Source organism: Chaetodon auriga, chromosome 15 (genome assembly GCF_051107435.1).
Source record: "Chaetodon auriga isolate fChaAug3 chromosome 15, fChaAug3.hap1, whole genome shotgun sequence".
Lineage (NCBI taxonomy): Eukaryota > Metazoa > Chordata > Actinopteri > Chaetodontiformes > Chaetodontidae > Chaetodon > Chaetodon auriga.
The window spans coordinates 13,539,116-13,562,231 of NC_135088.1; the positions used below are offsets into that span (position 1 = coordinate 13,539,116).

At 44.6% G+C, this 23,116-nt stretch overlaps 1 protein-coding gene across 1 annotated transcript; it reads left to right on the forward strand.

Annotated features, from left to right (window-relative positions):
* The first annotated feature begins 750 nt into the window (after positions 1-750).
* LOC143332506 (uncharacterized) lies at positions 751-16,741 on the forward strand. The gene is made up of 8 exons (XM_076750046.1): positions 751-917; positions 1,654-2,239; positions 5,735-5,879; positions 5,990-6,092; positions 6,962-7,000; positions 7,089-7,130; positions 8,530-8,821; positions 15,521-16,741. The coding sequence occupies exons 2-8, from the start codon at positions 2,053-2,055 to the stop codon at positions 15,742-15,744; spliced, it is 1,032 nt and encodes a 343-aa protein (XP_076606161.1). The 5' UTR covers positions 751-917; positions 1,654-2,052; the 3' UTR covers positions 15,745-16,741.
* Positions 16,742-23,116: the final 6,375 nt, after the last annotated feature.

Genomic DNA, 23,116 nt, shown 5'->3' on the forward strand with positions numbered 1-23,116 from the left:
GAGAGGATTACCAGAGGAGAAAATTGCCTTTGGTTGTAATGGGGTAGAATTAACAAAGGACTAGGTAAAGTAAACATCTTAAATAAATGCCATAAGGCACACAGGCAGTTTAACAGAGCTGCCCGAGCTTCTACCCAATTGCATATACAATGTAGAATCACTATAAACAATTTAGATCACTCTTTGTGTTTTATAGAGTGAACTTTTGCGTGATCGGTTAAAAGTCCTCAAACAAAACCTAACATTTACACATCTGAGCTCATGTGTGAATGTCCCAGTACCTGACATTATATCCAAACATTGTTGAAAACATTGTTTAAAGGATGAACACACAGGGGTGTGTGTGTGTGTGTGTGTGTGTGTGTGTGTGTGTGTGTGTGTGCGTGCAGCATGTGTAACAATCTGACATATAGTGAATCAATGAAGAGAATAATTATTTTTTCATTTGCGCAATAATCAAGTACTTAAATGTCGGCAATAAAAAGTGTTTTTGAAGAAGTGCACATATGTCTGTTTGAGAGTTACACCAGCTTTATTTTTTATAGTCAAACCAGTTGTTTTGTGGGTCAGAGCGCAGTGATGGAAACGGATCTCGAAAGTTTGGCTTCTCTTTTTTTTTCTTCTTTTTTTATTGCTTCTTTAATGTGTGAGGTCAACTTCCTGAATTGCTTTCTTCCCCTTTTTTAAAATAGTGTGTGTGTGTGTGTGTGTGTGTGTGTGTGTGTGTGTGTGTGTGTGCGTGTGTGTCAGAGAGAGAGAGGGAGAGAGAGAGCGAGAGGAGGAGGGAGAGAGATTATGGAATGCTGTGATGTCATCAGCCCAGTCATACACACAAAGACGAGGAGGACCCACAGGCGCTCTGACTCTCTCAGCTTAGTTAGCATACACTGCTGTGGAGCGGCTGACTACATCCCACTGTGAGTACTTCAGCTAATTCTACCTTCTCTCCCAACTCCCTTTCACTTTGTATCACTTACTTTCTCTGTCCACTTTCCCCGTTTTCCTGGGTTTCCTTCTCTGCACCCTGCAATGTGTTTAGTAGACACCAATCTGTATTCCACCAGTGTGATAGTTCTCAGTCTGAGACAAGCTTTCTTTCCCTCCAAGGCTGCTTATGTGGTAGCCATTGTTCAACTACCCACTGTGATTGGAGGAGTCCATTTCAATCTCCTTGTTAGATAAACCGGCTCATGCTGTCCTGGGCTACGACCCCGTTTTTGTTTTGTTTCTCTGTTACAACCAGAAGCTGACCGTGTTAAAATGGAGCCGCTATCTCGTGGGAGTTTTGGGGAGAAAGGAACATGGGTTTGGGTAGGGATGTGTGGTGGGGAGGGGGAGGCGAGAGATGGGCTGCTGATGACAGAAACAGTCCCATTCCTTTGGAATCTCCTCCCTTTCTGGGCTACAGACTTTCTGTCAGTTTGGAAACAGGGTTTGGGCTCTTCCGTATTCACGAAGGGAGGGACAAGATAGCTAGCTTAAACAGACTTTGCAAAGGAATGACTGGGAGAAAAAAGTTTCTCAATGTGACAAAGGAGGGATTGAGAAATATGTAAGACATTGGAACTTTAAGAAACACGTCGAGTCTGCAGGGCACAACGTAATGTTCCAAATGTTTGTTTCAAGTGTTTTCCTTTGGCTTTTTTTCTTTAGGATTGTCCCAATGATGACCTCCAAAGAAAAAGCAAACTGACATCTTAGCAGGGTGGGGAAACCGTCAGCACAGCACAGAAAGGAAACAGGATTTCTGTGTGTGTGTGTGTGTGTGTGTGTGTGTGTGTGTGTGTGTGTGTGTGTGATTGTACAGTATGTACCAAATTGGTGTGAGGATGAGCATGCGCCTTGATTCATGAGGAAGAGTTTATGTGGGTGAATAAGGGTGACTTTAGGATAAGGAAGCTGTGGAAGTCTTCTTCTAACGACATGAGGCTATAAACCAACACTGTGCACCTCAAGAAGCTGCTGGCCAAAGGACAGCGCCTCCTCCCTCAGAGTGCTTGGCCAGGTGGTACCAGGTGAAGCCAACCCCCCCCCCCGGGTTCAGCCGCCAACATGCTGCAGCAGATTTTAAAGGACATGTACATCGACCCTGATGTGCTGAATGCTCTTAACGAGGACCAGAAAAAGACTCTCTTCCTGAAAATGCGCCAGGAGCAGGTGAGGCGCTGGAAAGAGCGGGAGGAGAAAATGGAGAGAGAAGGGGGAGATGCTGAGTGCAAGAGGACAAAGCCAAAAAAAGGTAACCCATCACCACCACCTCACCTTCTGTTGACTCCTCTTCTCCCTGTTTATCTACTGCCACAGGGTGCACCCTCAAGTTTTTCAAGTGCACTAACCATTGCACAGAAACCCGTCTTCTCCCCTGTGCAGGATTACATTGTGTTTGCACAGTTTGCCTCGCTGTACCTGACAGAGCGTTACAAAGCTTGAGAAGTACACCGCACAAGCATGTGTGCATCGGTTGTGACAAACATCCTGTGCTGCTGGATGCACTGTTGGTGCTGTAGCTCATGTTCCCTGTCATCTCAACAGCTGTTTGCCGAGACAGGCGCAGCGTTTACCTGAAGTCCGTTTGGCAAGTTTAAAGTTTCCCAAAGTACAAACTTGGGCTAACAAACACCAGCTGCTCCACATTAAAGTGTCTGTCATGTTGCAGAAATGGAGACTTGGAAGAAGATGATGTGCAGTGTGATTTACACACACACACAAACCAAAGACCATTTATACCCCGCGAACATGAAGCTCTATTTATATCTGAAGTCCCAAACAATTACAGCAGATTGATGATGTTGGTGAATTAATGTTAACATCACAATCGCAGATGATGTTAACATTTACACAAGCGGAGTAAAGTAGATGTCATATGCACCCTGAAATGAGCGCACTGTTTAAGAAGTGCTGTGTTGATTGAATGTGAGGTATGTGTGTATGTGTTCACACATATATTTAGGTCATTTTGCTCCCAGTCACCCCATGCAGTGTGAGCCTAAGAGTGACAGAGTGGAATATTCACCGCTTCAGAGACGTCACTCATGTCTGGAATGCACGTTTGATGGAAAATAAATGGCAGATGAAAACACAGGCATGATAGACAGAGACGACCAGGGGGGAAAAAAAAGTGTCTGCAAAGGGGGAATGGCACAGGCAGAGTGGATGGTAAATGGGTTTATCAGGAGCTGGCTTCTGCTCAAAAGCGACAGTTGGAGTCAACAGTGTACATGCAGCAATCAAACAAAACAAAACAACCAGACACTCAGGAGGCCGCAAGTCTGTCCTGAAACCGGTTTAACGCATAGAATCTTGCCTGTCTGCATTTTCTCTTTGGTGGTAGCAAGTGCAGGAATGACAAATGCATAGCGTGACGGCTGTGACATAACAAACAAATTGCTCTATTTTTATATTCCAAAGTAGGACTCCTAACATGACGAAGCAAAGTGCATTTACTCAAGTGCTGTACTTTGGTAGAAATCATACTACATCTACATCTCAGAGGCAACTATTGTACTTTTTACTCCATTGTCTGACAGCTGTAGTTACTTGTTACTTCTCACATTACAGTTTTTCATTCCCTTCCTGTCCGGTAATGTGTATCTCCAAACATGGTGGTTTTGAATTTGAATGTTTCTGATTAACTGGAGATTAAATGTTCCTTTAGGGGTTGGGAAAGTTCTCCTACTTCTTAAGCTAAATAAGCTATTTTAAATGGATTAGCTGCAAAATACATTGTTACAAAGCTGAAAACAGGGCTGTTTTCCTGAGCTCATGAGAAGTAGAGTTTTTAGAAATATGTGGTTCTCACGGGACAGCTGCAAACACATGAAGATCGTATAGAATATGATGAATTGCCCCCCCAGTAGTATATAAAGTCGTTAAAATGACCTCAACCATAAACATCTCCAGCAGTAAAATGCAGCTTACACATAAATGCAGCAGTAACATTGATTCCAACATATCATATTTGATAGTAAAACACATACAGGGACCATTTTACTGCACAATGAGTATTTTTACTTTTACTTTACGTACATGTTGCTGATAATACTTACTTGTACTGTGGAATATTTTCACAGTGTGGTACTTTTACTGAAGTAAAGGATCAGAATACTTCGCCCACCACTGCTAACCCACTCAAATATGACTTAAAACAAATTAACATCACGCTGCAGTTGGTGCATTAACTCTGATTGACATAGTAATGTGATCTGTCTTGGCTAATAACAAAGCACTTACTATGAACTGGGGTGCAGAGTGAGAGAACAGTGCTCTTTCTATCTCTTAATGACCCATGCAGCTGTCCTTAGGAGGCTGGATGGAGACTGCAGGCTGAGATCACATGGTCACAGCTCCTCTCCACACAGGCTCCCCGTCCATAGTAGCGCAGAGGAAATGGTGGATAGTATGTGTTTCTGTGTAAAAATAGGAAGTGAGTCAAGACTCAGTCCTTCAAACAATTAGCAGGAGGTGAAACAGGAAGCATGCAGGAAATGTATGTGTTTGAGAAACAAAGAGGGGGTTTGATTTTATCTGGTTGGCCTTGTGGGAGAGCTCACATGCTCAGTTTGTTTTTATGGGTAGAACGAAGCCGCCGTCTCTCTCGGCTGCTGTTAACAGTTTCAGCCTGTAGCCTTTTCTGATCATGGGACTTTTGTTGGGTTAGGCTGACTTTATGGTAATTTTTGTTGAAGTACTCTATGATTACCGTATATGGTTACATGTTTGTGTGCGTGTGCTTATGTCGTAGGATTGCATGAGACATAGCTCAGCGTGGGACTTTGTTAACTTTTTCCACATTAGTAATTGTCCTTAAGATGTCACTTTAAAATATCAGTGCACCACATTGTTGATTGTAAGCTACATTTCAGATGCTTTAACACTACCTATTACAGTAGGACCTGAAATGCATGCCAACACATTAAGTAAGGTGTCTTTTAAATGTCCCCATACTCAGCTGACATGATTCATCTCACCTGCACCTGACAATGGCGCTGCGGTTTGTAGCTGTCACTTTGCACTGATAGCCTGTTTACCAAGGTTCTGACAGCTGTGGTTTCATAGTCATCCTGGTATGCCCTGAAAGAATGCGATCCACAGGGCAAGCTGGCAAAACCAGTTCACTCTGAAAGCGCTGTATGTTATCCTGTTTCCAGCCCCACGAGGTCTCACCCTCTGAACCCAGTGTGTGTGCCTTGTTTTGCTTGCTTATGAGGACTCAATGTCCTCACAAAGACAGACAAATAGGAAGAGACAAGGAGGAAGTCCAGCTCTCATTTAGTGATGTTTTAGGATTAGGAACTGGGCTTGGGTTTAAGGTGACATTTAAAAAATGACTACATTCAGATTAGGGACTGAAAAAACATTAACATAAACCATAACAACAGCCTCAACTTATCAGATACACAGCTGATAACTTTTCTTTTGACATGAACAGAGCAACAACTGATTATCTGACAGATGTCAGTATTTCAAAATAATAGTTGACAAATTATCATTGTGGTTTCAAGAACCGGAAGAATCAGATAAAGCAATCTTTGTTAGACTGTATTACATTAAAAATCTTTCTATTATTAAGTGTGATTTTAATGTCTTTCATGTTCTGGTTTCACTTTTCTTTAACGCTTCTTTGAGTGAAGCATCTCTGAGTAATTAACATTTTTAAACATATTCAAACTTTAGATCAGTGTTTCACTATAACTCATATTTAATGTGTGTGTTTGTGTGTGTGTGTTTCCTCCAGCCAACAGTAAGAATGTGAGCTGGCTGCTCGGCCGGGATGGAGACGTGGCCGTCATCGTGATCGGGGAGGTGGATGAGCTGAGCTCCAGATTCATCTGCTCAGGATTTGGAGAAAAGAAGGCGCCGAGTCTTCAGAACAACACATAGTAATACACCTTTGTCACATGCAGACTGTAATTTGAGGGGTTATCAGGGCTTTCTGTTGTAAACATACTTAAGATATAACATTTTGCATGACTTGTGGGATTATCTGCAGCCATCAGACCATCCTGAAGAGCAGAAAAACCACAGAACCCGTCAGAACCGAGAGAGAGAACTTCCCTCCTAAAGCACAACCTGGAATCTCACTGAATTTAAAGGTGTGTTTAGTTTCACATCAAATCATGCTGTCTGTCATGCTGAGTGATGCTCACACTGAGGAACGATGAGGACTCAGAGGATTTCTTTTGTGCCTGTTTGTCATGTGAAATCACTGTCTCCTGCCTCCTTGTTTCCCACTCTGTATATGAATGTAAAGATATAAAAAAAAAAAAAAAAACTGGCCTGTGAGACCAACTTATACCAAACTCAACACTTCCATCTCAAACGTAACACGTCCATCACTTCATGCTCACAAACTCTCAAATTAGGCTTCAGAGAATAGCTGGTAAAAACGAGTCCTGCCCATTAACATGCTGTTTAAAATGCTGTTATTTAAGCCTCTAAATTGTGTCAAGAAGAATTTCCGGAGTGGTGAGAGTTTGCGTGTGTGCGTGTGTTTGCACTCGGCGGCGTGTGAGCCGCTGATGTTGGAGTTGGGAGGGGGCGGCGGGGTGGATGGGGGTGACATGTCTCCTTTTTTCACGCTATCTTAAAAAGAGATTTGCTGCGTTGTCATGGCAACCGTGCACACACTGAGCCAGAGCCGGGTTGGACGGTCTCATCTGGCCCGACCACGATGGCTCTCCGAGCTGAGGCTGCACGCTGCTCGCTCAGTGGAAATTCTAGCACACCAGCCAGTCACTGATTCTCCTGCAGTCCCATCACCACACCCACTGCACTGATATGCCATTAAATACTTAGCATTTGCAATACCCTTTACGTGCATGACGAGCTCTTTTCAGCTCTCGATTCGCTCTTAAACTCTGTATTTCCCCTCGCTCGCTCCAAGTGCTGAACTGACTCACAGTTGAGGAGGATGACGTGTCGCCTTTAGTATCATCTAACATGGCACTGTCTGTCTCAACAGGGGAAATGTGAGGAGACGAGCACTTTACTCCCTCTGCCGGTGAGTTGCTGCAACTGCCTGCCTAAACTGAGCTCTGCGCTCTCTGGTTGCATCATGTCCTCATGTAATGTCTTTGTTAAACCCACAGGTGTCAGTGAGCGAGCATTCATCACCCCCAGCAGCAGAAAAGGTATTTGTGAATTAAAGTAATTGTGTTTTTTTTCTTTTTAGTTGCTCTCAGTTTGTGCTTTTAAGATTTTTGACTGCTTTTGGTATATATTTTAGATGCTTTATAAAGCAGCAGACTATTTGCTTCCTGGTGTCATCTCCACTGAGCAACACATCTTAAAACCCAGCCTGACATGTCCCAGCAAGGTGTGATTAACAGTATCGGGAGCCACTCCTCAGCTCTTTTAAAATGTGGCTTTGGAGTGTCTTTTCATGGCAGTCCCACCCTCTGTGAGTAACAGGAAATGGTGGTTAGGCCAGCTGTCCCCTCACTCCCAGCCTCTCTGCAGATCATCTTTCTCCCAGCATTCTCCCTCTCTGTGCTCCCGCTCGCCTGAGCTGCCGCACCCCTCGTAGATCTCTGGGGAACAGCTGAACCGAACTGTCCTCCCACTGGCTCCATCATCGCTCCAACCTTGGGTTGTCTGGGGAGTACGCTCTCCATCTCCCCTCGCTTTCTTTCTCGTTTTGTGTTTATGCGCACGCAAATGTGTGCGTGCGTGTGTGTGTGTGCAGGTGACACGCGCTGCCAGAACAGCTGAATCACAGAGGCAAGGCAGGATTTCTGGACTGCCCTAGAACAGATGGTTGATGAACTTGATCAGGGAATTAAAACGCCAGAGATAGAGAATGCGTCAGTCGCAGATGGATGGGATTGTGGGGTAGTCTCCTGAGGTTTGGGCGCGTGAGCTCTCCTCTGTTCTCTGTTTTTCCCTCCTCTTTGCCACAGAAGGAAATGTCTCTCCCTCACTTCTTATATCTATACCAGATTCTCTATACAACAGGCCCCAACACATCTCTGGCCAACCCATGCTGATGTGGCAATGATCATCCACACCTTAGGAGGTTTGGCCAGTCTGACAGCCAAAAAAAAAAATCACAGTCTAAGCCTCCCCTTAGAAAATTCATTATTTTGTTGAATGTCTCGTTTGTAGATGGAGTGATTTGTGTCTGGAAACAGGAAGGGGGCTGATTCGGTGCTGCAGATGTAGCGGTGGCTGTTGCTAGAGCTGCTGCAGGTTTTCTCCAGTTGATTTAGAGAGGGAAGGAGTCCGCCTGAGAGAGGGGGAGAGAGTGAGATTGTTGATTAAGAAGGCGTAAGATCAGGAAGGAAGATTAGCGAGGCAGCTTGATTTCCAAGTCACCTTATAATTTTCTCTGCACACATCCTTAAACTCTTAATCAGTGGTCATAGTTCTGTGTTTTTCATTGTGGCACAGTGTAGTCACTGGAGAACCGTAATTTGGTGAATCATTTATCCGCTGATTTAATCAAACATGACAGTAATTCCACTGTATGTGAATTAGCTGTCAACACTGATCGCACTCCTCTGTCCTCTTTTGTCACTCTTCCCTCTGCAGCCCGAGCTGAATTCAGCCAGTGCGACTGAGGAGAAGTCAGTTCCCCAGCCCTCCATCTGCTCCAGGCCTCCCATGAGAGCTAGCCCTGTCAATGTGAGACCAGCTTCTGCAAATGCAGCGCCAGGCTCTGTCAACACAAGATCCGGCCTCGCAAATCTGAGGCTGGCCGCCGCCACACCATCAGCTTCCCCCAGCAGCACTGTCAAAATAGACTCTGGAACAACGTTACCCACCAAAGGTGGCCTGCGTGCACAGGAACCTCAGAGGCTCTGGGAATCACACGGTGGGAAAGGTGAGTGAGCATAAAACACAGGGAAGGATACATGATGGGTCTGATGAATGAATAAATAAACATTTCCTCTTTGTCTATTAAGTGTTCTTCAGTCTCTGCAAGTCTTTCATTTGCTGGCTAATGAAGACAAATACCCAAACAGCAATATTAAAGATGGCTGCCGTCATCATGGATAAACGCAGCGAAGAGAGACATCCCTGACATCCCTATCCATGAATCTTACTCTAACTTCTCTTCCGGTTTTTCAGTTAAATGTCACATAATGGAGAAGACTAGACACAGATGTGGGTTGAAAATCAAGTCCACAATACTGTAACTAGCATAAATGACGGTCACCACTGAGCCCACAAGAGAACCCGTTCCACTACTTCTTCTCTGAGAGTTATAATGGCTGTGGAGCACTGAGCAGAACCAGTCTGAACAAAGTTCACACCAGATAGGTTTTTCAGCGCCGCAGCAAGGAAGAAGGATTTATTTCCCCAAACCTAATATGCTCGCCAAATAGTGCCTCAGCCCGCTGGAATCTTTATGGACTGGCAGAGCAAAATGAGGCCAGCCTAGAGGGGAAAAAAAGCTTATGTGACTGGGATTTGTGTCGCAGCACCACATCGCCCCCACACACCTGCTTGTTTGGTCGCTTCTGTCATGGGTGCATGTCAGCAGTGAAATTGTCAATAAAAGGCAGGGTTGACTCAGGTGCATGGTCGTTTAACCAGATCAAGTCAGATGCCAGAGGACAGACAGATATAAGATAGAGCACTGGCCCTTCAGAGCAAAATTACATGACTTTTTGTTTAATTCGGCCTGAAATGAGCAATATGAAACCCCCAAAACTTCCTGGTCTCTTCCAGTCATATTTTTTAGTGAATGATAATATTTAACTCAGTTAAAATCTTGGAATTTTCTCTACTACTCAGTGAATTGGCATAATTAGTATGCACCCATATAACATAGTATAATTGAAACTTTATAGAAATTATCTTAGTAACACTTTTTTTTCTTAATTTACCCCCAATTAAATGGTTTTATATCGTTTTTTTATGGATTAAAATATTGATGGCGCATGGGAGTATAACCATTTGATCACTACTGAATTTGTGTTGGCCTTACAAAGTGTTTCCTAAGTTATTTGGCAGCCTTTGCTGTCATTAAGCCAGTAAGAACAGGCAAGGCAGAGTGGAGAGTGGTGACAAAACTAGCCAATTATCTGCACATCTTACAAGCATTACATTTAATCCGGGTTTCACATTTTATTCAGTTTTTCACAAACCAGTGGGATGCTGCTCTGTCTTTTTGAGTCTCTCTTTGTGTCTGTGCTGCTTGCATGTCTCTGCCTTTGTCCATGCAGATGTTTACTGTGTAGACAGTGGAGATGTCTTCAGGCTTTGTCTTCATGAGAGATATCTCAGGCCTTGACATGAATATTATTGTCATTTTTGTCTTCCACTATGATGTTGCAGATTACTTTGTGTTTCTTATCCTTGTGATTCTTAGACTTCCTGTCTGAACACAGCACCCAGTTTCATGAATTGACCAGGCACTCATTCACCATACAGTGACCCAGTTATGCAGAAAAATGGGTAGTGTAAGGGTGGAGTTAGCACCATCCAGTGGAAGACAGTGATACTGTAGGGAAAAATGGCCAGTTGCATAGAAAACCTTGTTTCCATAGGGTCCCTCTGCTGGAAAAATGTTCGTCCTACAGTGCACTCACACTGCAAACACACAGCAACAGTTCCTGATAGTTGCTTTGTTTTAGGAAGACATGGTTGACCTTTTTTCAGAGAGGAATCCACAGAAAAGCTTAAACATGGGAGTAAGATTTCCTCTTCAGTGCTTGAGCGTTTTGTGAAAGAGCTGAATTAGATAAATTGCCGTCTTGACATTATCTGAGCCATATTCAATGTGGATATTGTGTTGTCAGTGCAGATCATTTCCTTCAGAAAATCACAACAGCAGTGTCCCAATTTAATGGCACCATGGCAGTTGCTCAAGGTTGAGTCTGCCTGTGTATTCTTTCGCCTGCATGTTTTCTAGCACTTGTTAAAGAAAGCTGAATGGAAAAAAATCAATCCTAAAACTATTTCTAGATCTTTTCTCTCTCTCTCTCTCTCTTTAGTGTCTGGTTCATTCTGAACATTCCTGGCAGTTCATTGTAGATTTTGGAGGCCGGGCAAATCTCTCCAAATGCCAGACACAAGCTAACAAGCTCTTAATAATGTCATCAAGAAGCAAAAATCCCAGAAATATTTGTGAAATCATGTTTGTAGATATCAACTGAAATAGACTGGACTGAACATAGAATATATCAGAATTTAACAGCGTTTTCAGGGAGTTTCTGCTGCGCTACTGTCAAGTAAGAAATCTGTTTGTGTAGGCATGTGCCATGAGCTCAGAGCGTTTAAGGTGATTTATCAACTGGATCAGGATCAACAGTTTCACACAACACAAATGACTAAAAGCTGCAACGAAAGAAGAAACATTTCCAATAAACCGTGGTAGCACGGACAGGTTTTATGTGTGTGCGCCTGCACCCACATTAGTGGCTGGATGCGAGATCAGTGGGCACTGCCAGGGCAGCGAATAACAGACGAATGCAGGAAAAAGAAAGGGAAAGGAAAGGGAAAGGAACAGCTGGTGTGGTGGGAGTTGAGGTGGGCCGAACACAGTGCTGAATAAATGTGTCTTGACTCTGGACAAAAAATACTGACTGAGTGTCTGTCCTTGACAATGGCAGGAAGCTTGTTCCAAGGGGAGGAGGAGGCTGACTAGGATAAGGCTCATGCCTCAGCTGTTTTCTTTTGAATGTGGGTAATGACAAGGATTTCTGCATCCTGTGAGCAGAGACTGTGGTCCACACACACACACAACAGTTGCAGAAGATGAATTTATTGACAAGTGTCCACTGGAGCTGGAGTGAAACTTGTTCTGACCTCCGAAATATAACACTTGAGATTTCAAGAAGTTGTATATGGGGTTTGTTGCCATGACAAAAAGCAACAATGCTTTTATTAAACCAAAGATGACAGACAAAAAAAGTCTATCACTAAACTGAAAAGTATCGAGCTCTTTACATTGTCAAAATGCAGATGTCAAATGTCAGGAAATCAGATGGCAGATATGAGTTTTTTTGAAGGTTTGTTGATAGATTACATTTTTAATTTATTATCATCTGAAATGTAGGATTCAAGATATCTTAATTTTTTTTTTGTTTTGTTTTTTAAATCAATTTATCTGTTAAAAAATATTAGCCTAAAGGTGTTTTGTACAGTACGGTAAAAATCTGAATAAAAAATCAGTGTCAAAAAATAATTTAAATAACAGAACTCTAAGCTTACATGATTAGCTTATTATTGGTTCCCTCTTTCTCACCACTTTTCTCCTCTGTGTCTTTTACCTTAAGCAACTTCTTTGTTGTCAAAGAAGACCTAATTTACTGCAGACAGCAATCGATGGAAGGAAAGTGAAAAATAGTTAAAACCAATCTACTCCTTCTACAAAACCTGGCCAAGCCTCAATTTTTCATTTAAAACCTGTAAAAAACAGACACCAACTGATCATTTGACATGATGTTAAAGTTGTGTGTCATCTGCATAAAAAGTGTGAAATGTGGTGCTGAGCCTGGAGATGCAGAGCTATGTGTTGCGTGTTAGCGCGTGTATGTGTCATGTGATTTGAGCACATGTGAGTATGAAAGTGCGTCCAGCAGCTGACGGTGTGTGTTTGTACGTGTGTGTGTGTGTGTGTGTGTGTGTGTGTGTGTGTGTGTGTGTGTGTGTGTTCATGTTTAGAAACCCTTCTCTGTCTGTCTGTCGGCCGGCTTTCCTCTCCTCTCTCCTCACCTTCAGAGGGAAGGACACACATTCCAGCGCTGCTTCCCGACTCTAGCCCTGGGCGACGCTCAGCTAGAGCTGATAAGTGACAGGGGCCCCAGCCCCCCACACAGGAGCCCCCCCCCCCCCCCCCCCGGCTTTGCTTACACACGCACACACACACACACACACACACACACACACACACACCTCCTCTCCTCCCTGCCCTTCAGTCCACAGACATGCTGCTCGGGAATTCTGCCCTCTGCCCCACTTCTGCCCCCCACCTCCCCGCCAAACCCCCACCTCTCTTTCTGCCAGAGACGTGGAGGTCTTTAAAGAGATAGATTGGTCTTTAATTTTTGTGCTAGCCTGGTCAGTGACACTGCCTCCCGCCCCCTCCTCTTTGTCCTCCCTGTACATTTACGAGCTGGACTGAGATGTGAGGAGTGGCGAACGAAGGCTCAAATGGGAGATTAATCAATCTCGACGAGTGATTTAATGCAGAGATTCTCTTTCATTTTAATAGGTGTTTTCGCAGGTAGCTTTAATGACTGTTTCTGCTGACGGAGCAAAGAGTGCAGCTGCTGAGAAGAGTTTCAGGCAGAAAGGCGTGGGGGGTTTTTTTTCAACATTTTTTTGGGTGTGTTAAGACAGGTTAGTCGGGTTACCTGTGTGAAGGTATTAAGGGCTTTCTCTCAAGACTTTCTCTCTATATATAGACTTACAGTTTTATGTATATACTATATATATATATATATACTTGTGTTATTTCTTTACAGCAGTCTGTGCCCATAGCACCAACTCTCCTTCTCCTTCTCTTTCTGTCTCTCCGTCTCTCTATTAAGCATTCCACTCAGACCTGCACCAAGGCTCTGAGCTCAAAAAACTCTCTGACCATGAGTGTGTGTGTGCCTGTGTGTCTGTGCATCTGTGTGTGTGTCTGTCTGCGTGTGTGCTCGGTGCGTGCCTGAATGTGTGTCAGCCTCAATTGCTGGAGCCTATCCAAGGTTTCCGTGGTGACCACACAACACAACGAGACAATCAGAGGCAAGCCCACGCAGCGCGGCAAGAGGACATTAACACAGGAACCGCGGGTCAGGGGGCAGAGGAAGGCAGGGCAAGACGGGGAGAGGAAGAGATGAAGAGGAGGGCGGAGGGAGGCGTTGGAGCCACAGGGAAAGGGGCAAGAAAGAGTGAGGGCGAGGAGAGAAAGGAGAGTAAACAACAATAAACAATAACACAACCTTTAAGGCTACTTTAGGTTTCTCCTTTTCATGCCTGCAAGACATCAAGAGCTTTAAAGGTTTCCTGGCCCCAGGAGTGCTTGTGTGGTTTTGGCTGTACCCCACCTCTGTGTCTGTGCGTGTGTGTTTGTGTGACTCTGTGCTAGGCCGTGGTGTTAGTCAGAGATGGCTGCATGCGTGACTGAATCCATGAGCAGGAGGGCTGTGCAAAGGTGCACGTTTGTGTTTGTGTGTGTGTGTGTGTGTGTGCGCGCGCACGTACCTGAATGTAACATGAGAATGCGCGTGTCTTTTGAAATTCAACTGCTAGAAGCTGTGTGTACGCTTGTGCGTGTTTTCACTTTGTTTCGTGTGTGTGTGTGTGTGTGTGTGTGTGTGTGTGTGTGTGTGTGTGTGTGTAAGTGTGGACATGTGTTACTTACATTGTGGGGACATAAGGCTGTTTACATGGTCACATTTTGGGGACTTGCCTTCCTTATGGGGACAACACACAAGTCTCCATAGTGTAAAATTTAGGGTGAAGACTTGGGTTAAGTTTAGGATGAGGTAAGGCTTACTTGAAGATTAGGATAAGGTTTAGGGTGAAGCAAGTGGTGGTTAGGTTATTGTTAAGTCTCCTGGAAACCAATGAAAATCTCTGTAATGTCCCCAAAAGTGATGGAAACGTGTGTGTGTGTGTGTGTGTGCGTGTGTGTGTGAGCTTGTGTGCGTCTGTAGCCATGCACGCGGGCGCTCTCACATATCTCTGTCCCCCGGGGATGACGCTAAAAATATGTGGCTCCTCAAGCCTTCTGGTGTCTGAGCAGCGTCTGTCTGCTCTCCATTGCTGTCCCTGTGGCCCTCCCTCCCCTCCGTTACTCCTGTTCCCTCCATTCCTCCCTCAATTATACCCTCTTCCAAACACAGTACCTTAGCAAGCGCACACACACACACCAACTACACCCAGCTGTGTCCCTACTACACTTCCACTGAGGATGACCTCTGTTCAGCCAGAGTGGGATAAAGGGATGCGAATGAAAAGGAGGGAATAAAAGGTAGAAAAGAATGAAGAAAAATGGAGGCACAGTGTTTGCAGAGAGGAAATGATTGAGTGGTGTGGGAAGACTGGATTCCTGCTTTTTTAACAATAACGTAGCTTAGATGTGCTGACTGAGTAACTGTCATTGTTCACGTTTTTTATACTAGTTTGCACTGAAAAATGTGTCCGTTCAAACTGATTTCCACCTGCTTTTCACGTTCTCATGCTCCCAAAAAGGTGTTGTGTTTCCCGCTGCAACAAGACACTGACCACTGTGGTTTACAGTAAAGAAGGCCCCCTTGTGACAGGCAGAGCCCGGAAAATTATCTTAAAATATACAGTGAAAAGAAAAATTGAGACAAAATGCAAATTAAGTGATGATTGGATCCTAGAATCACATTAAGAAGGCTTGAAAAAGTTTATTTCCAGATCTTAATACAATCTGTGGCAGATACAGGGTGCAGCACTTAAAAACAAAGGAACTGCAAGTGCAACAAAAAAATTACAAAGAAAGGGTGAAATCTATTTATGTATATTATATTACATATTGTATATATTTATTAAATATTACACAATTTACATTTTTAGAGCTCTTAAAGAAATCTGGCCCTCTCTTTTGCAGATATTGGTGCATCAGAAGCGTCTCGGAGGGCTGCCTCGGAGGAGGCCGGGTCATCAGGGAGCGCACCAACCTGCGCAGGGCGTGGCCGGGTGGCTCAGCTGATGAAAACCTTCAGCGCTGAAAGCACTACAGCCCCCATGCAGACCCCCCCTCGCAGCATCAAGCCTCCTCTCCCCACCAAGCCGAGCCACTTGCGTGTAACGACCACACCTACGGTGAGGTAATCGTTACACACCGATGCACAGATGCCCACGCAGCTTCACGCATCCCCGTGATTCAAATGAAGTCACACTGGACAATGGTGGACACCTAATGTGGAGCCTCAGCCTGTGGGCTAATGGCATGGAGAGCTCCAAAGGTGGCTCTCAGAAATGGTAAAGTTCACAATGTTGCTTTCACTCCCAAAGCACAGCAATGGAAATGCTTGAATGTAATGGTTTTCGATTATTTTTGGATGCTGCAGTACTGTCAACAGTCTTTGTGGGAAAGAAATTCCAAAGCAATTGATTGCAATGTATATGTGTTTGCCAGGGAATTGATGACTATCATATGTATTCACTTGTTGTTGATACTTTCCACTTTGTGTAACATGTGGAAAAACACACACTCATTCTAACACACAGTCTTTAGTCCAATTCACAAACCCGACACACACAATATTGTTTACTTACCGCTGACATTCTTTGCATCCCTTGTGAGACAGTTTGCATTAGCTCATATACAGACACATGTACGGTTCAGTATTTGTGACTCAGGATGACAGAATGGGCATGGGAGGGCATAATGGGGTGAAATAAGGCACAGAAGGGTCCTCCTTCATCTCGCTGTCTCCTCCCTGGGAATAGTATAGGGTTGTTTATTTGTCACAATGCAATGTATGTCTCCCTCTGCCACCTGGCAGGAGTCTCACTACGACCTGTTGTGGACCAATGACAGTGCCAAATGCCTCGTCTGTCGCTCCCAGTGGATCAAGTTAGACAGTCGCTGCCAAATGATCCAGCTCTGTGTTACTCTTCTCTGTTTCTTTCAGTGCTATTTTAGAGATGTGTGGTCATACTTTGCGTGTTCTTTTTTACATTTTCTATAGGGAGAAGGACATTTTGTAATGGGATATTTAACAGTGCTACAGTGCTCACTTGTAAAATGAGAGACATTTTTATCTTTAATGTCAAGCTTGTATGGTGCAATCAAAGAAATAATAAAATTGAACAACTTTTATCCAAAAGTCTTCTTTCTTTCGGTGTATGTCACTTACTTCCATCATCGTGATTCTAGACTGAAGTAAGTCTTCTTTTCTTCCATGTCCTGTAGCTTACAGTGGGCAAATGTTTTAGACTCAAATATCTAGAATAATTCTTTCAACTGCTGTAATCACAACTGGACACACTTGGTTAGCAGAATACAACACTGACGTGCTGTACGGTTTGCAGCTAGTTCACACAGAATATATGTAATTTTTAAATGTCCAGCCTGAGCAAATAGACCTGCATGCTTCACCAGGGCCAGTATAAAATTTGAATTTCAGCAGGGCTCCACATCCACCCCCACATTTGTTATGACTGTGCTCACACATTTCTTGCTTAATTTCCAGTAATGCTCTCCAAGCTTGCAAATGAAATTGAAATGTTTGCCGATGCTAAAATTGTGAGGCATATTTCCAGATTTGTATCTGTAATTTCCATTGCAGATCGCGGTTACCTCGGCTAATGTTTGGCAGCTGGCTAATCTGTTTAAAGAAAATGTCCACTGTAACAAATCAGCTCACTGGCGCGAATAAAAGCAGCACTCCAACATTATATAAGTTGATGCACCACTCAGTGATTAATGGCGACGTGAGAAATGCACTCTGCTGCTCTAAGGTATCTTCATTAACAAAATTTAGACAAGCTGTCTTTGTCTGGCATGTATCTGGCAAAATAAAGTGCATTTCATGAATTTGGTTCTGGGTGTTGAAGCAAGAGTAGCACCTCTGTCATAGGAGCTATATTTCAGATGAAGATAATGGCCTGGTAATTTAAGATGAGAGAGTTTATGTAATTGCAAAATGATATGGTTCCTACCTGTGGCTGGCTTTTCAAAGGCAATGAGATGGAAAGCGAGATCCATACACACACACACACACACACACACACACACACACACACACACACACACACGTGTGCACACAGACATACAAAAAGACAGAGAAGCAATACATTATTGTCACTGCTTTCACTACAAGGTAGACTATGTAAGTGTGTGTCTGTGTGTGTGTGTTTCAGAGCATGTGTTGCAATAGTCAGTTGTGTAGCCGTCTCAGAGAGGTTCAGAGGACAGTGATTCATCAAGTCTCTTTATTTTCTCAACAGGATGCATTCACAAACACAAAACATGCTGCACCTTCATCATCACTGTATTTTTCTTTTGGGCAAACTTTTCCAAGTGTCATCACTAGATATTGTTTTGGTTGAGCTGAATGGGGAAGAGTTCTGCATCTGGAACCAGATGTGCCCCCACCCGACCCTCAGATCAGATCCTGAAAGAGATTCCTCTGTGGCTCTCGCTGTTTTCAAGAAGACTTTGGAAACACCTCGCAGAGGCAAACTGCTGCCTTGATGAACGTAACTCCCGTTTTAATAGCATGTGTACTGTGGCTGTTCAAAGCGTATACTTAAAATGTAACAATAACTGAAGATAACTATGGTTTCACTATACCTTAAGATTTGTTTTGCATGCTATTCATGCTTGCAGAAAAATGGCACATAAAGAGAGAAATCTGAAAATAGTCCCATTAAATGTAATAATTACTTGTATACTGTATATTTTTTGTTTGTCTTTGTTGAGCTTTATGTGCTTTTCTCCCATGCAAGTACATTGATTGAGTTTAATGTTTAAACCTGAGTCAAATTCCTTGCATGTGCACACATACTTGGCCAATAAAGCTGATTCTGATTCTGATATATTGAAGCCAAACTCTCAGGAAATTGGGAAAACCTGCAGTTGGTGTGTTTTGGCATTTCTGTTGAAATTAAAGTAAAACTAAATTATACTGAAAATATTCTTTAAATGTTTTATCTCAAACATGTTCATGGTAGTGGTCACAAGGCTTGAAAGTGTGTTCACCTCTCCAGTGCACAATACCCAGATGCTGACTCTTGCATAACCATAACACCGCTACTAGTCTCCAGGTAGAGTTCATCCTAAATTTCACTTATACTTGCTGTACATCTTCTATAAATGTCACAACATATGTAAATTCATTACTTTGCTCAGTAAAGTACTTCCCATCTGCTAAGACAATACTTTCAGAAAGTATGTCAAAGGCTCTTTTGATGCAGTTGAAAAACTCCAGCAAAGCTACACTTGACCTCATCTCTGTGTCATTTCACGGCCAAAGTGATAAGACCCTGGCGCCGGACCGTGCATTGCAAACAATGCACCGCTGTCCAAATGCACATGGATCATGTTGTATCTGTGTAGGCCCACACAGAGGTAGGCACCAGTGTCACTATTATGTTCACACTCTGCGTAGAGCTGAAGTCCAGCAGACATACACGTGCGCTGTTTACGATCAGATTTACAGTAAGCGACTCATCCTGAATACTTACTACAAAACACATCATGAAACATTTAAGGTTCTGCTGTACACACACTATAGGTGCTTGTTGCTGAAGCACACAACTGTGCGATGCCGCCTCTGTCTCCCAGTGAGCCCAACAATGGCTGTGGCTGTTCTCTGATGCGCAGAGACATCGTCGAGCAGTTTCCAGGAGATATCTGTGGCGAGTCCCTTGGTATGCCCCCCCCACCCCCTTCTCCCCACACACTTCTCCTCTTCATCCACCGAGCCTGGCCACTGCTGTCGTCAGGGCCCTCCGACGGGAGATAAAAAAAGAGGCTGTTGTTGTCTCCTTGCAGGAGAGATGGACGCCTGTTTCTCTCTTCTTTTTTTTTTCCGCCTCACTCGCTTCACACCCACAGAAGGGGAAGTGAAGGGGGAAGAGAGGAGAAAAAAAAACAACAGTGTGGAGGGAAGAAAGAAAGCTAAAGTGCGTGCTGTGGCGTTCCACCACACCACCAATAACCCCCCCCCCCCCCCCCAAACACACTCCTCCTCCTCCTCCACCACCAGCGCCATCCACAGCACCCCCAGTAGAGAGAGAAAGAGCAAGAGAGGAGAGAAGAGAGGGGGGCCGGGGCCATGTGATACGCAGAGCATGCGGGCACAGCTTCACCCCCAGGCAGAATGAACGGGGGCCTGCTGTGTCTCTCCTGCATGATTAATCTGGCTGAGGGGCAGGAGGACTGCCACAGCCCTGCCTGCATTAACTCCCTACTCTCCAGGTCCGCATGAACACACACACTAACTCACACACCAGCAGCAGACCCATGGTCAGACACAGGTTGGTATACACATAGTGCTGTGTGTGTGTTTGTGCGTAGCTTGTAAAGAAAAGCGACTGGCACTGAAGTGGATTCCTATTGAGGTATCAGATTCTGGCCCCATTAAGTTTAACTGTAGACTTGTCTTTTGCCAAGGGCACCGTCTCACTGTTGTTCAGGCACTGACACGAAACTAATACTTCTGCATGTCGCCAAACTGTAAAGACCACGATGGTGTGAGGCCGTTCAATAGCGTTGGTTTCTAGGTAGTTCTGGGTTTCTGTGACTCATCCTCTCATGTGACCTCTGTCTCCCAGGCAACATTGTGGATGTTTGCTGGTGCCGGTCTTGTCTTTTGTGTAATTCATATGAGGCAGATGGTCCAGGAACTGTGGCTTACTCTTCAAAAATCTCCCAAACAAAGAGTATTTGGCATGTGATGGTCAAATTTTCAAATCACCATGACAGCTTCTGAGGGTTGCACAGCAGGCCTGTCATATTGTCTCACAGTATTACACTCAGCTAATGTAGACACGATACCGGAAAATAATGTATACTGCAAACGTCCCACCCACGACTGGAGGGATTTATTCCAAAGACTGTCCCCGCATGTTTTAGCCCTGAACCGCTGTAAAGCAGGAAGTGTTGTGAGGACTGGCTATTGTGCAACAGTGGAGGCCGAGCATCAAAAGGCAGGCAGAGGGTTAACATCCTGCAGTCCGCTCCACATTAACTGGAAAGGAATGAAGTGTCAAGCATGTTTTCACCACAGCGAGACGGTCAAAAACCCCTACCCCCTCCTCCCACCAACCAGTCACCCCTCAAACCTTCTCCCCGACATCACCCATACGCCTTCCATTCCCAACAACCTCCCACAGCCATGACCAAATTATTTTCCAGCCTCCCGAGATTTGCCTTGCCAGACAAAAATCTGCAGCGCAGTCCTGATTCAGTGTGCGAGCACACTCAGCCTCCCCTCATCTCTTCCTCTCTGCTACAAAATAGGTCTTCTTTTTACCAACTTGGCCTCTGCTGAGACGGCTCCTCGCGTGTTCACTCGACAGAACAAGTTTCCTCTCTGTGTTCACTTTCTGAATTTGAACAACGGCTTGTTAAACCGGCGTGTTTTGCCAGAATTGAATGAATCTAAATACAGGTATTGTGCTAATACAGGTGTTCTGGTTCAGAAGGGCTGAATGAAAGTACTGAATGAGCAACAGAGACAAGGAGAGGGAGGAAGCACGAGACGGAGAAAGAGGACGGACACTCAGTGATTGAGAGAATAAACGAAAAGGGGAGTAGAATGAGAGTGAGGAGAGACAGAACGAGGGAGGGAGAGAGAAAATAAGCCCCACCAGCGAGCAGGCCACGCAGCCCTGCCAAACTGCCTGAAAAAAAAGCCCCCTCTGTTTTATTTATAGTGCGCTGTATCCATGGCAACCGGAGAGGTCAGGCAAGCTGGGCCTGCGCTTCACCCCGCTCCGCTCCGGGGATTAGGATTTCACACAGGCTCTCAGATGTGAGGAAGGTGGGCTAGAGCAGCTCGCTGCTCGCCAACGCAGCCCTCCTGCCTTTTGGTGGAGTCTGGGCCCTTCGAGGGAGGAGAGGGGAGGGGGAGCAGCGGAGTCATGGGAATACTGTGGGAACGGTGGTTTGTGGCGATGGGGCTGGGAGGAAGGGGACTCGCACGGAAAGGAAGTGCGCGTTAGCAGTCGCATGCAGAGGCTGTTTTGATTAGGTACCCTCTGTCACACGAAGGCTCGTTGGGCTTTATTCCTCTTTTTCTGGGTTGTTTCTTATAATAGAAGTTGAAACAGGTTATGTAAGGTCATGGGAAACTTTCTTTTTAGGCAAGATCCACTGAAATATGCGTTAGATTAGTGTCTCTGGTGATTTAGTAATATATAAGAACAAGTGAAGTGAGACAATGATGACAAAAAAAAAGAGGAAATTTGAAGACAAAAGTGAAGAAAATTAGAATTTTCATTCAAGTTATATCCTTAGCCTTGTTCTCACTAATGCGTACACTTTGCCAAGCAGTTTCTACGAATTGAGACTAATTTACTCCCCCCACCTCTTTTAAAAAATTTTGTGGGCTTGTTATTTTCATCCCAAGAAAGACTCCCTCCAAAACAGCTCAGCCAGTTGGAATGAAGTACTGGGATGAGAGAAGCAGAGAGAGAGAGAGAGGTAGGGCAAGAGCGAGTGAGTTACAGAGGAGATGAGGAAAAAAGCTGATTGCCCTCCAGGAAACGTGTGGTGTGACTACAGCAGAGACCTCCAGATGCCTCCTGGGGCAGAGGACGTGCGTTGCTAGGAGATGGTTGTTGGGCTGGTGTTGCCATGTGTGGATGCTGTTGCCTGCCATGTTCTGATGTGCAGGAAGACAAGGATCTATACTCTGTCAGCGAGCATGTGTGAAAAGACCTCAAGAGCTATGGAAAGAAGAAAAAACCAACCCTGTGGTCCATCATCGTCATCACGAGGGACTGGTAATGACTTCCCCCATCTCTAGGGGGCACCCTCAGCACCTGAGTCACAGGACCAACAGAGCCAGCTTCTCCTCGCTGGAGCTGTGACAATCCAACATTTGTGGCTGCCAGGAATAGATGTCACAGGCACGTGATCACTGTAGCTTCGCCTCGGAGGTGATCAGTCCGTCCTCCTTCGAGCTGAGTACGCTTTATGATGGGGTGGAGGACAAGGTGCTGAGGTGCGAAGGAAGCAAGGCGTTCAGGCCTCTTGGAAATTGGCTAATGGTTGTGGGCTTTGTTGTGCTGGAGGAAAAGCTTGCCAGTTTTGTGCAGCACCAGTAATCGGTGGCTGCATTGGATTGGAGTGAAAGACACCAAAGTAAAATGAGTTGGAAAAGTTTTGAAGTTCAATACCAAGCATATTGTTCCAGCGACTACACAGAGAGACAAAGCAGGAATATCAACACCGGGTTCAGAGATCAGGGAACAATGATCGCAGCAGATTACAGAAAAATGTTTCCGCACATACCTGCGCATAAATGTGCACACAGAGTGGGAGATAACACAGAATGACAGATAAGCAGGTCGTTCATTCAATAAAATATCCATTCAGGTGCGCCAAGACCTTGACGTGTGAGTCTCAACCTCTTTAAATTTGTGCAATTTTGCCTACCGCTGAAATTACTCCGTTATTATGTGTATTAAACTCATTTTCTATTGTTAATTCATGAATTCTGAGCTTTGAGTAGTTAAGCCCACA

Bases quoted from the DNA above. Each gene is read 5' to 3' on its own strand.
- LOC143332506 (XM_076750046.1), top strand. From the start codon at position 2,053: ATGCTGCAGCAGATTTTAAAGGACATGTACATCGACCCTGATGTGCTG. The intron at 6,093-6,961 runs GTGTGTTTAGTT...CTGTCTCAACAG, and splicing joins GAATCTCACTGAATTTAAAG to GGGAAATGTGAGGAGACGAG. The intron at 8,822-15,520 runs GTGAGTGAGCAT...TCTCTTTTGCAG, and splicing joins GGAATCACACGGTGGGAAAG to ATATTGGTGCATCAGAAGCG.